This window comes from Terrapene carolina, unplaced genomic scaffold, assembly GCF_002925995.2.
Source record: "Terrapene carolina triunguis isolate 2854851 unplaced genomic scaffold, T_m_triunguis-2.0 Scaffold195, whole genome shotgun sequence".
Lineage (NCBI taxonomy): Eukaryota > Metazoa > Chordata > Testudines > Emydidae > Terrapene > Terrapene triunguis.
In genome coordinates, this window is record NW_020664546.1 from 513,674 (window position 1) to 527,487 (window position 13,814).

Here is a 13,814-nt window from a genome sequence, read left to right on the forward strand (position 1 = left end):
AGCAACTACACACCACACCACAGAAACACCAACCCAGGAACCAATCCCTGTAGCAAACCTCGTTGCCTACACTGTCCCCATATCTACTCTGGCGACACCATCAGAGGACCCAACCACATCAGCCACACCATCAAGGGCTCATTCACCTGCACATCCACTAATGTTATATATGCCATCATGTGCCAGCAATGCCCCTCTGCCATGTACATTGGCCAAACCGGACAGTCCCTCCGCAAAAGAATAAATGGACACAAATTGGACATCAGGAATGGTAACATACATAAGCCAGTAAGTGAACACTTCAATCTCCCTGGTCATTCTATTACAGATTTAAAAGTCACTATCATTGAACAAAAAAACTTCAGAAACAGACTTCAAAGAGAAACAGCAGAACTAAAATTCATTTGCAAATTTAACACCATTAATCTGGGCTTGAATAGGGACTGGGAGTGGCTGGCTCATTACAGAAGCAGCTTTTCCTCTCCTAGAATTGACACCTCCTGATCTATTATTGGGAGTGGACTACATCCACCCTGATTGAATTGGCCCTGTCAACACTGGTTCTCCACTTGCGAAGTAACTCCCTGCTCTCCATGTGTCAGTATATAATGCCTGCATCTGTAACTTTCACTCTATGCATCCGAAGAAGTGAGGTTTTTACCCATGAAAGCTTGTACCCAAATAAATCTTAGTCTTTAAGGTGCCACCAGACTCCTTGTTGTTTTTGTCTCCCATAGTGAGGCCTGTTTGTGTGTGTGTGTGGGGGGGGGGGGGAGGAGGAGGAGAGTCTCGTGTTTCACGAGAGGCACGTGGGGGTCTTACATCACTGTAACAAGCATGTGTGTCTCCCTGTGTCGCATGTGCGTGTCTCTCCTCGTGTCTCACGAGCCAAGGCGTGCATTTCCCGAGCCAGCTCGCTGGCTGGGAGGGCACTTCTCACGGCGAACGTGCATGTTATCCTCTCCGCAGGAGGTGATGTCCGACCTGGAGGAGAGCAAGTATCAGAATGCGGAGCTGCGGCTCTCCATATACGGCCGGTCACGGGACGAGTGGGACAAGCTGGCCAAGTGGGCCGTGAGCCACAAGGTGCATTCCAACAACGTGCGCTGGCTGGTGCAGGTGCCACGCCTCTTGTGAGTAGTCTCTGTCTGCAGGGCTGGAGCAGCAGGGGGGGGCCTCCAGACAGAGCTGGTCACGTGGGCTTTTTGCCAGGAACCGACCCTTCCAACCAAGGATGACAACGATGATTCTTTGTATTCCAGTAGCCCTGCTCTGGGGCCTGGGCTTGGCTAAACCTGGACAGTCCAGGAGCTCCCTAGTGGGGCAGTGTCCTGACCCAAGTGGGAAGGGATCCAGCTGGAGGGGGAGCCATCCTGCATCTCCAGGCAGGTGTCAGGCTCATTGGGAAGCCTGATTCCAGGGCCCAGGAGCTGGGTGAACCCAGCAGAGGAAGGGATGGGACTGGGGGAGGCAGCAGGATGAGGGAGCCTGGAAGGGAGGCAACTGACAACTGAGTGTGGGGCAGGGAGAGGAGGAATCAGGCTCCAGGGTCTAGAGGAATCCTACGACCATTGGCCCAGGGCTAGTGGCCTGATGCCCTGCCTTGTGTAAATCAGGACTAGCCCCTTTGAATTCGGGAGCAGGATCTGGTCCCAAGAAGCGAGCTGCCAAGCTGGCCATGGTGGGGAGGAGTCCCGGTCTGAGCCTGCCCTCGGGGGGGGGGGGGCCTCTCTGTCTCTCACAGTGATGTGTACCGCACCAAGAAGCAGCTAGCCAACTTTCAGGAGATGCTGGAGAATATTTTCCTGCCCCTCTTCGAAGCCACCATCCATCCTGCCAGCCACCCGGAGCTACACCTCTTCCTGGAGCACGTGCGTGCCACCCACAGGGCTTGGGGACTGGGTTGGATTGAGCTGGGGGCGGCAGGGCGAGCAGGGAAGGCTGGCACAGGCCCATGTGTGTGGCATAGTTGAGTGCTTCTGTGGGGCGACAGGAGCCTTCTTGGGGAGGGTAACATGCCAGATCTGAAATCCATCAAGCTCCTGCTTCTGTGGTGCCCTGCCCCTGACCTGGGCACGTCAGTCCTTCTTCTGCCAGCTGGGGCGTGGGGTCTATAGTCACCTGGGAGGGGACAGTACCACCTCCAGTGGGGGTGCCTTGGGAAGGAGCCCTGGGAAGGTCCTCCTGCCCTGAGCCGTGCGCTCCTCCTCCGGCTTCTCACGCTCCCCTCCCCACGGCAGGTGGACGGCTTTGACAGCGTGGATGACGAATCCAAGCCAGAGCATCGCATCTTCAACCAGGACAGCCCCCTGCCCGGGACCTGGGTCGAAGAAGACAATCCGCCCTACTCGTACTACCTGTACTACATGTACGCCAACATGACGGTGCTGAACCACCTGCGCAGGTAGGAGACCCCCCGAGTGGGGGAGGAGTCATCTGTGCAGGTAGAGGGAGCCCTCTCGCCCCGCCTGGCCCATCCCCATGGCACTGGGGGGGTCACCTGGCAATTCTGGGCAGGTTGCAGGGACCCATGGAGGACATTGCTAATCCAGCTGTTCGTGTCCTGCCAGGGGGCTGTCTGTTACACCATTTTGGCTGTGGAGTGCCCCCTTGTGGCTGGGGAATTACACAGCAGGGTATCGGACACCTTTTAGAGTGCAGGGTCTGTCTGGGGATTCCCTATCCCGGAGAGCCCGCTCCTGGTGGTTGCGTTCGGGTGGCGCGGTTCCCGGCATCCCCTGCCCCCGTGGCTCCCTGGCTCACGTGCTGTGGGTCCGTGCCCACCACAGGCAGTGGCCAGTCGCTGACCTGCCTTTGGCAACCTCTCTGCAGGAAGAGGGGCTTCCACACCTTTGTCCTGCGCCCTCACTGCGGGGAGGCGGGCCCAATCCACCACCTGGTGTCAGCCTTCATGCTGTCGGAGAACATCTCGCATGGGCTGCTGCTCCGCAAGGTAAGAACCCAGAGAGCTGCGCCCAGGGGGAACTTGGCAGTTGGTTCTGTCGGGTTCTGTGCGACCGGCGACCCTGACACAACAGCGGAGCACGGGACAGGAGCAGGCAGGGGGCTGTGATATTACCGGTACAGATGGCTGCATCTCCATCATGGCAGGTCTTGGGGAAGGCCCTTGGCTGGTGGGGAGCCCGGATACCATGGTGATGGGCACATTAAGAGAACTTAGTGGTTAGGGTGCTACAAGTGCCAGGACAGAGGGACAGCCCTGGAATTCTAGCATGCCAGCGGGAGAGCTTCCTAACCACCATGGGGTGTCTGATCCTGGGGCTCCGAGGTGGGGTGGGGAAAAGTCGGGTTCTGAAGGCACCCTGTTAACACGCTCTCTCCCGGCTCGTCCTGGCCAGGCGCCTGTGTTGCAGTACCTCTACTACCTAGCCCAGATCGGCATTGCCATGTCCCCGCTCAGCAACAACAGTCTCTTCCTGAGCTACCACCGCAACCCACTGCCCGAGTATCTGTCCCGCGGCCTGATGGTCTCGCTCTCCACTGATGACCCCCTGCAGTTCCACTTCACCAAGGTGAGCGAGTCGCGGCGTGCAGGGCTGAGACCCCAGCCGCCCCAGGCAGCTCTGCAAAGCGCCATCTGGGGGCCCTGTGTAGCACTCAGGGAGACACCAGCAGCCTGGGGAGGGGCTGGGAGGAGAGCAGCAGCCAACGGGGGGTGGAAGACACTGACCTTTGGGGAAAGATGGAAAGAGCTGCATGTGTCTAGCTTGGCCCAGGGTGGTAGCTGGGGGCATGAGACCAGCCTTGGTGTGCCTGTAGGCTGTGACACCAAGACTTGGGAGGGGTTGGGGGTGGCACAAGGATTCATCGCTAGGGTGAAAGAGGCGAGGGGACCCTTCCTGCCAGGGAATGGGCTGGGGCCAGAGGGTCCTAGAGCAGTGGCGGCGCTGCTGACTGGACCCCACAGCTCTCTGCCGGCTCCGGCCTGGGCATGCGCTGACCCCGCAGACAGGGCCGGGCACTGGGGGAGGTCGGGGTGTTTAAAGCACGGCGTAGGTTTTGTTGCAGCTGCTGGAGGGGAAGCCGGAGGTCCCCAGCGATGTTGCTTTAATGTAAGCCGGCCCAGCTGGTGAGATCGCACCTTTCTGCAGCAGGGCTAAGGGACTCCTGCAGGTGCTGCAGTGAGAGTAGAGACTGGGCCACGCCGCTGAGGCTGGGGGAGAGGTGGGGCGCTGACCTGGGTTTTGGTTCAGGCCCCTGTCAGGCTGGAGGGGGCCTGGCTGCAAGCAGCTCCCTGTGCTGTGATGGGGGAGACGCTGCTCCCAGGCCCCCCACTCGTTCCCAGATTTCTGTCTGCCCTGCCTTTGGCAGCAAGTCCAGCTCCAGCCAGCTGGGGGACTGTGCCCTGCCCCCAGGCCGGGATTCCTCTGGCTCCAGTGCCAGTCCCCGGCGGGTGAAATGCCAGGGAAGCTGGGACTATCGCTGCCCTTTCCCCTCCATTGTGGGCCCATTCAGGGTCAGGACTCCCCCCAGTCCCCTGGCCACTGGGCTCGGTTGTGCAGGCCGCGCGGTGCGTGCAAACAGGAGATGCACGCGCCGAGGCCCCCGGGGAGAGGCGTCTGGGGTGGAGGCGGGTGCAGAACTCTCCCCGCCTGGAACCGGCTGTGCTCACCAACCGCATCTTTGGGCACGAGGAGCCCTCCTGCTGCCCCCTTGTGGGAAGCGTCTGCACTGCGGCTTCCCTTTCAGGGCCCAGTCACCGCTGGTGCTAACTGGGCCACCAGCCCCAGCAGAGAGGCCAGGGACTGAGCTGCTGCCCCTGGGCCCTGGAGGGGCCCCGGGCAGGGGCTCACAGGGCAGGGCAGTATGGGGGAAGCATGCCGGGGTGCCGCCCGTGCTGGCTGTTGGCCGCAGCCATCAGCAGCCCCCCCTCCCACGCTCTCCTGCCCAGCTGCAGGTGGGTATGGGGTGAGAGGCTGCTCCGGGGAGCTGGCTGCTGGGGGGGGGGCAGCGTGGGCCGGTCTGACGCAGCCATGCCATTGCAGGAGCCCCTGATGGAGGAGTACAGCATCGCCACGCAGGTGTGGAAGCTCAGCTCCTGTGACATGTGCGAACTCGCTCGCAACAGCGTGCTCATGAGCGGCTTCTCCCACAAGGTAACGCTGGGGTCCCTCGCTCCCGGCAGGGCCCCTTCTGCTCCGAGAGCCCAGCATGCATTCAAAGCCTGGGCCGCTCAATATTGTGCAGGCCACGCTGAGGAACCTCGGCAGGTTCCTGCACCCAGCCTGGCGTTAGGGGGTGCTGTGCTCTGTACCCTACACCCCCCATCTCCCATCCCCCCCGCCTGGCGATAGGGGCGCTGGCTCTGTACCCCGCCCACGCCCCATCTCCCAGCCTGGCGATAGGGGCGCTGGTTCTGTACCCCGCCCACGCCCCGTCTCCTGCACTGCCGCAGAGGGGACTGTGGTGCTGGAGGGGAGGTCCTGTCGAGCGGCACACGCTGCTTCTGTCAGAGTCAGTGCCGCAGCGCGGTGCCAGGGGCTCTCTGCTTCCGGAGCTGCACTGCCTTTCAGGCGAGACACAAACCAGAGGCTGGGACCTTTAGTGCCTGTTACAGAGCCGTTGGCCAGATTCCAGCTCTGGCTATTCCATGCCTGTGCCATGAATCCCCCCCGTCTATTGGGAGTCTTGTTCGCTCCCCAGCCGTGACTGTTGCATAGCATTGCTGCGCTCTGTTATACGACTGCTGCTCCCCACCCCAGAAGTGACTGCATTTCAGCAGCCAGCGTGTGATCCAGCATGCTGAAAGTTCCATCCTGAGACCTCCTGACCATCCGTCTCCGCCTTCTTTCCCAGGTGAAGAGCTACTGGCTGGGACCCAATTACCTGAAGGAAGGGTCTGAGGGGAACGACATCAGACGCACCAACGTGCCGGACATCCGGGTGAGCTACCGCTTTGAGACGCTGTGCCAGGAGCTGACGCTCATCACACAGGCTGTGCAGACGGCAGAGCTGGAGACCATTCAGGAAGAGGACTCCCTGATCATGAGCTCCAGCCTGGGCACACAGTGAAGGACACTGGTCTGGGCATTCCCCCCCAGGTGCTCTCCCCCCGGGGGGCTGGCCTGGCGCATGAGAATCCCCTGCTGCCTTTCGTAGCATCTGCGCTCCTGGCCCTGGGGATCCTGTCCATTCCCTGGCGTTGGGTTCGCTGCATTCCCCTTTGCTTGGTGTTTCCCCGAAGAAGGGGCTCGTTCTCTTTCCTTAGTGGCTGCCCTTGGGAAAGGGCTGGGGCCGTTTTAGTTGGTTGCTTTGGGTTGTTAGTTTTCTTTTGGGTTTGTTTGTTCTGCCTTTTTTTTTTTTTTTTTAAACTCCTGCTGGACTCTAGCGTGAGGGTCTGCGGGGCCGTTTGGGGGCACTAGTGCAGAGGGAGCTGGGTGGCAGGCCAGGAGCGTGGATCCTGGCACCATGGGGAGAGGAGACACAAGGGGGTTGGCGTGCAACTGCACAAGCTCGGTGAGAGGCTTGGAGGCACTAGTGTGCTGGCATGAACGCACACATGCTCTGGTACGCGTTGAGGGCTGGCGCCCCTCTCTCTTGGTGGGGTGCGTGTGTGGGGGGTGTCTGGAGCATGGTACTCTGGGCAGGTGCCACTCTCAGCGTGGCTTGTGTTATGCCGGGAAAGGTGTGGCCTTGAGATTGTCAGTCCGGTGAGTTCTGTGGCTGGATATCTCTGTGGCTGGAGCTGTAGCCATGAGGGCAGGTGGCTGAGAGCTGGGCTTTGCCCTTGCCCAGTACTCCAGCCTGCCGCAGCCGTGCCCCCTACCCCACGCGGCTGTGATCTATGGGGCTGCCTGGGCCACGGACTTTTTAAATAAAGGAGGATCCACCCTCCAAATTCCTCAAACTGTGATGCCTGAAGCCTCAGCCCCAGGTGAGTGGCTTGGGCCTGTGCCCGGCCTGTGGATCCTGCCCTGGGTTGGCATGGCGGGGAAGGCCAAAGGTATTTTTAACTCCGCATGCATCTGGTGTCAGTCTGAGCATTTCTCTGTCAGCGGCAAGGGAGGGCCCTGGGCATCTTTATTAACCCTCTAGCTCCTGGGAACCGCCCAGTCAGGGCAGTCACAGCCAGCCTAGTCTCTCGGGGGCTCCCCGGCGGCAGTAGGGAGCGAGGCGCCAGTTGTCTGTGCCTGGTGCCCAATTTTGTCTGTGCGCATCAGGCTGCAGAACCGTCCTCCCCAACGCGCTGCTTCATGGCCGTCCCCATCGCCTGCTTAGCCACCACGGCGCCACCCACTCCCCCCCTGCTCTGCTCCCGTGCATCAGGGCCCAGCCGTGGGCTTGCAGAGCGCTCTGTGGCCGAGTCTGCGTAGCATTACCCAGAGGGGTCCTAGCTCTGACGGGCTCCTCCCCCGCCACCTCTGTTCTAGCCTCCTGGACTACCGAGAGGGATGTTGGCAGTGTCCCGGGGTTGTGGGAGGAACCATCTCTGGCCCCCATGGAACAGATCCAGACCATATGCCCCCCACCCCGTGATGGCTGTGGGGAAGGGAGGCCCTGCCTGCTCTGCTGGGGTCGGCGAGGAGCTCAGCCTCACAGGTCCCCTTGAAGTGAAGTTTTTATGGGTGGGAAGTGACTCCTTTACTGGGGAGGGGCTGGCTTTACGCAGCAGGGGCCAAAGCTGTCGGGAGCAGAGTAGGTCAGCGCTGCCCACCCTGCCCTAGGAACAGGCCCCTGGGCTCTGTGCCCTTGTGTCTCCCCTCTGCATTCGGGTCCCATGTAGCCAGTACAGCTAGGGAGCCCTGGCACCACGCCAATCTCACTGCCATGATGAAAGATCAGGGTGTCGCGCATGGGCGGGAGGTTCCCTGCTCCCAGTGGCTCCTGGGAGCAGCCCACCATGCTGGGGCAAAGCTCAGCTCCCTCCCCCCTTAATTCTGGTCATAATCACTGCCTGGGCCTGTGTGGGTGAGGTGCTCGCCTCCTCCGTCCATTCCCGTCCCCTTGCTCCTCCCCACATGCCCGCCCAGCCCAGGGGACAGTCCTCACCCAGCTCCCTCCAGGGCTCTTGGGTCAGCTGGACATGTTCCCCCAGAACGCTGGTCACAGCAGGCTGCTCCCATTCTGACCCATGAGGGGCTGTCAGCCAATTCCAGCAGCCATACCCTAGCCACTGGCCTAGCTGATGGCACCCTGGGCAGAGCGAATGTCTTGGGGGGCCCAGGCCCTGTCCCAGAGCACTCACAGTGGGGCTGGTCTATGGGGGATAGGAGCTCTCCATCCATGTTAGTCCCGCCCCTGTGCCCCTTACCTGGGGTCCTGGTGCTGGAAGCTCTGAGGAGCCGTCGCTGCACTGCAGGCTCTGGCCAGTGCTGGTGCACAGAGCAGTGCGGATCAGAGCCGCAAGCAGGGTCCAAAGCCGAGGGACTCTGCAGATCCTGGCTAAGGAGTGGGGGCAGGGACCATACGCCCAGTGGCCGGGTTTATCGGTAGGGGATTATCCGCCATACTCACCCTGCCTCACCGGAGCCTGTCCCGGTTCTCCGTGCTGCCTAGGCCGAGAAAGTTTTGATTTCTGTGTACCTTAGAGCTGTCTCTTACCCTCCCACTCACCCTGTGGTGTCGCCACGTCGTTCGATGAAACAGCTGACACACGGTCGTTGTTCTCCGGTGTCATGTCAAAAAAGAGCATGATCAATAAATACAAACTATTTAAGTAAACTCCCGGGGTGTGTGTGACTCCCTGAGCCAGGTGGGGACATGGGAGCTGCCTTCAGACCCAGGTTTCACTGCTTATCACTGTGCTGATTTCTACGTGCAAATGGCTGCAGGGGCTGTGAATCACTAGTAATGCTCAGGCCTCGCTGTGGCTCTGGCTCCCAATTGCCTTCCAAACCTGAGATTAATGCCCAGTGCCTGTGGGATGGGTTATTACCCCTCATCTTACAGATCAGAAAACAGGCACAGCCCAAGCCAGCGGCACCCAGGCATCCCAGCTCCCACTGCTCTGCTCAATTCAGCTCATGCTCATGCGTGGTCCTTGGAGAGCTCAGAAGTTTCCCTGAGAGAGCAGCAAACGGGGGAGGGTAGGTACTAAAGGTGAAAGCACCAGGCTCCTGCCTCTTTCTAATATGCAGGACACAGTGAGTTAGTGGATTTTGACCCTAAGGAACAGTTCACACCGTGGTAGGGAAGCGAAAGGATCCGTCCGAAGATCGCCTGCGGCTGACCGTCAGTCACCATCAGCAGCCGTGTCCCAGCAGTGGTGTTAAAGGGAACCAGCACAAGACAGTAGGTTTATGGCCCTTGTGTGGCGTCTGTGCAATGGTGAAAGGTCCAAGGGCTCCAGCAAAGCCAGACACATCCAACCTTCAGCTCTCAGAAGACACCATGCAGGAGAAAATGAAACCCCAAGTCCTTCAAGCCTTAATGGAAAACCACAAAAAGGGGCATAATCCCAGTTTGTTAACTCTGGTGCAGGCTCCCTCTAAGCTGGTTTGGCCTTTGGAGTAGATGGGTCCAAATCATTGCAGCACTGCTCAGGGGTGTGACTGAGCTGGGAGAATAAGGGCTCAGGTGGAAGCCATTGCTGGCAGCTCTTTTCTGGGGGCATCATTTCCTAGTGTAGCTGGGACTTGCGAGAGTCTGTCTGCACTGCCATGCCAGGCTGGGATTACAGCACAGGCAGACTTGCCCAGCATTAGGGAGTGCTGTGCTCTGTATCCTGCATATTCCCCCAGCTTCCAGGCCCCCTGCCAGGTGTTAGAGGCACTGTGCTCTGTACCCTACACATCCCCCATCTCCCAGCCCCCCTGCCCGGCGTTAGGGGCGCTGTGCTCTGTACCCTACACAGCCCCAGCCCCCCTGCCCGGTGTTAGGCAGTTTCCAGTGTCTGTGAACTTACTGGATATTCCGGAGTCTATCAGCGCACGCTGGGTGCAACACGCTGTAGGTATCGCCGGGGCCTGATGCTGGAACCTGACCTGAAGGTGGGATTGGCCACTGTCCTGGCGGTTAGGACACAGGCAGGTAATAGAGGGGCTCTGCTCAGGGACCCAATTCTGGCAAAGTGGCCTCGATCCCCACCGTATAGGCAGGGATTATTCAGCCGGCGATAGCCCTTCTCTCGAGCCCCGAGCGCCTGTGTGTCATGGCTGCCTGCAGGGGTTCAGGGCCAGCAACTGCCTTAGGGGAGAGAACAGGGCCTGACTAGGCAGGGGCTCAAACCAGTGAGTGGCAGTTTGGATCCCCAGCTAGCCGTAGGGGTGCAACACGAGGGCGGGGGATCAACCCCAGCCGGTTCATATAAACCTGAGGTCTCAGTAGAAATGGGGATGTTCACCTGGCAGCACGCAGGTGTGAAGGACTTGAGAGAGAGGTGGTGGATGTGCCCTTTTGATGCCCGTGCCTGAGCGCATGGGGAGAGCGGGGGCGCAGGCACCGCTCCGTGGTACTGCTGGCAAACGTCTGTGACTCACGTGCCCTGGGTGCACACGCCCCTACAGTGGAACGTCTACAGGCACAGCACAGCCTGAAGAACGCCAGCTCCTGTGTAAGGGAAGTCACCATTTTTTTACAAGAGCTGGAAACTGACAGTGGATAAGCCAGGAACTCCTGATCGACACTTTCGTCCCTCCAGTAGACCAACCCATCTAGCACAGAGTATGGGGGGGAGCGAGGGGGGGAACAAAGGCTGATCTGAAGCTAGATTCATGCTCTCTGGGATGCCGGGGCGCCCTCATGTTCTAGCTGAAGACGGCCTGGGAGTTCCCAGCATTGCCCTCCTGCCATTTCTCTCTGGGAGCCCTCGCCCCGCAGCCTGGCCTGTCTGTTCTCATGGGCCGTGTGCTCCCAGGTACACATCCCCAGCACGGAGTCCCTTGCTTAATGCCAGGGGACAGCGACTGGGAAGGAAATGTACTGCCATGCCAAGCCTGGGAATGGACTGGTGATAAGGCCCTGGGGCACCTGGCATGTCAGTACCCAGCGGGGCCAGGAGCCAAGCGCCCCCGGGATTCATCTGTGAGGGTATGTCTACACTACGAAATTAGGTCGAATTTATAGAAGTCGATTTTTTAGAAATCGATTTTATACAGTCGATTGTGTGTGTCCCCACTCCAAGACCATTAAGACTATTAATTCAGCGGAGTGCGTCCAAAGTACTGAGGCTAGTGTCGACTTCCGGAGCGTTGCACTGTGGTAGCTATCCCACAGTTCCTGCAGTCTCCGCCGCCCATTGGAATTCTGAGTTGAGCTCCCAATGCCTGATGGGTCAAAAACATTGTCGCGGGTGGTTCTGGGTACATGTTGTCAGGACCCCCCCGTGACAATCGTTTCGAGCCTTATTTCCTGGGTTACCCATGCAGACGCCATACCACGGCAAGCCTGGAGCCCGCTCAGCTCACAGTCACCATACGTCTCCTGGGTGCTGGCAGACATGGTACTGCATTGCTACACAGCAGCAGCTCATTGCCTTTTGGCAGCAGACGGTGCATTACAACTGGTAGCCATCGTTGTCATGCTCCTGAGTGCTCTTTTAGCCGACCTCGGTGAGGACATAAATGGGAGTGACTCCAGGTCATTCTCTTTTTAAGTTTCATTTTATGGAGATTCAGTCCTGCCTGCAGTTGTACTGTACCGTCTTCTGGCGAGCAGCCAGGAGACGACGATGGCTAGCAGTCATACTGCACTGTCTGCTGCTAGCCTAAGATGTATAAGAGAGATGGAGTGGATCAAAACAAGAAAGAGCAGATTTGTTTTGTATTCATTTGCTCCCTCTCCCTCCCTGAATAGCGGGGGAAGGGATAGCTCAGTGGTTTGAGCATTGGCCTGCTAAACCCAGGGTTTTGAGTTCAATCCTTGAGGGGACAGTTGTGTGTTTCTCCTTAATGCAAAACCACCCCCTTTGTTGATTTTAATTCCCTGTAAGCCAAGTTGCCCCTCCCTACGGCAGACAATCGTTTCGCACATTTTTTCAGCGCAGACGCCATAGCATGGCAAGCATGGAGCCCGCTCAGATCACCACCGCAATTATGAGCACTGTAAACACCACGTGCATTATCCTGCAGTTTATGCAGAACCAGAACCTGCAAAAGCAGGTGAGGAGGCAATGGCAGCACGGTGACGAGAGTGATCAGGATATGGACACAGACTTCTCTCAAAGTACGGGCCCCGGCAATGTGGACATCATGGTGTTAATGGGGAGGGTTCATGCCATGGAACGCTGATTCTGGGCCCTGGAAACAAGCACAGACTGGTGGGACCGCATAGTGTTGCATGTCTGGGCAGGGCCGGCTCCAGGGTTTTGGCCGCCCCAAGCAGACAAAAAAAAAAAAAAAGCCGCTATCGCAATCTGTGGCGGCAATTCGGCTGGAAGTCCTTCGCTCCGAGCGGGAGTGAGGGACCATCCGGCAATCCGAATAGCTGGAGGCGCCGCCCCTCTCCGGAGTGGCCGCCCCAAGCACCTGCTTGCCAGGCTGGTGCCTGGAGCCGGCCCTGTGTCTGGGACAATTCCCAGTGGCTGTGAAACTTTTGCATGCGTAAGGGCACTTTCATGGAACTTCGTGACTTGCTTTCCCCTGCCCTGAAGTGCAAGAATACCAAGATGAGAGCAACCCTCACAGTTCACAAGAGAGTGGCGATAGCCCTGTGGAAGCTTGCAACGCCAGACAGCTACCAGTCAGTCGGGCATCAATTTGGAGTGGGCAAATCTACTGTGGGGGCTGCTGTGATCCAAGTAGTCAGCGCAATCAAAGAGCTGCTGATATCAAGGGTAGTGACTCTGGGAAATGTGCAGGTCATAGTGGATGGCTTTGCTGCAATGGGATTCCCTAACTGTGGTGGGGCGATAGACGGAACCCATATCCCTATGTTGGCACTGGAGCACCAAGGCAGCCAGTACATAAACCGCAAGGGGTACTTTTCAATGGTGCTGCAAGCACTGGTGATCACAAGGGACGTTTCACCAACATCAACGTGGGATGGCCGGGAAAGGTACATGATGCCCGCATCTTCAGGAACTCTGGTCTGTTTCAGCTGCCCCTTCACCCTGTAGGTGCCTGCGTGTGTGGGCATGTGCCCAGGCACCTGAGTCCTGACCTCAGAGCCTGCGGCCTGGCAGATCCTCAAACTGGGCCTCAGCTGCTTGGCCTTTGCAGACAATTGGGTCCCCCCAAAACACAGCCAAGGTGGGGTGCTGCCTCCCCCCTTTGCACTCACTAGGCCAGTGGTTGGAGCAGTCAACCATGACCTGAGGCGCCTGGGTTCAAGCCGCTGCTCCAAATTAGGCCAAGGTGAGGTCTGATCTCCCACCTCCCTTCTGCGTGCCCAGACCCCTGGGCCAGCGTCTCCTCACTTGTTGGGGAAAATCGGGGGGGGGGGGGTGTGACATTGCTCAGTCTCCTCACTCCCTGAGCAGGTTCACAGCTGGGCCTCCCAACTGGAGCCAGATAAGGGCTGAGCTCCCTGGGCAGGCCGGGCTTAGCGCATGCCCTCTCCTTGGCATTTCCGAGGGGTGGCTCAGCAGGCTGGTCTCCAGGGAGCCTGGGTGGCAGCAGGAGGGCACCTACAGTTAGGCGCACTGGGGGGGCACCTACATCTGTGCACTGGGGGGGCAGGGTGAGGGTATGTAACCCACACACCTTCTGGGTGTGGTGTTCTGTCCCGTCTAGTGGCACTGAGCCAAGTGAGTGAGTGAGTGAGTGGGGGGGCGGAAAAGGGTCTGCTCTACGGCCTTAGCTAAGAGCCAGTTGGCTTTTAGGTCATGCACTAAGCTCCCAAGATCCCAGGTTCGATCCCACACAAGCCCCCACTCGTAACGCCGACAGACCCCGCTCGTCAGCAGGCAGGATCGA

The 13,814-nt window shown here is 59.0% G+C and overlaps 1 protein-coding gene across 3 annotated transcripts in view; it reads left to right on the forward strand.

Annotated features, from left to right (window-relative positions):
- Window positions 1-7,959, forward strand: part of AMPD2 (adenosine monophosphate deaminase 2) — a 48,014-nt gene extending 40,055 nt beyond the window's left edge. For all 3 annotated transcript variants that reach the window (XM_024192729.3, XM_024192721.3, XM_024192737.3), the window contains exons 12-18: window positions 970-1,133; window positions 1,745-1,871; window positions 2,241-2,404; window positions 2,833-2,953; window positions 3,360-3,533; window positions 5,007-5,117; window positions 5,818-7,959. In XM_024192729.3, the coding sequence (XP_024048497.1) occupies window positions 970-1,133; window positions 1,745-1,871; window positions 2,241-2,404; window positions 2,833-2,953; window positions 3,360-3,533; window positions 5,007-5,117; window positions 5,818-6,033 (1,077 nt within the window). In that variant the 3' untranslated portion in view covers window positions 6,034-7,959. The remainder of the gene's footprint in view (window positions 1-969; window positions 1,134-1,744; window positions 1,872-2,240; window positions 2,405-2,832; window positions 2,954-3,359; window positions 3,534-5,006; window positions 5,118-5,817) is intronic.
- The last annotated feature ends 5,855 nt before the right edge of the window (window positions 7,960-13,814 follow it).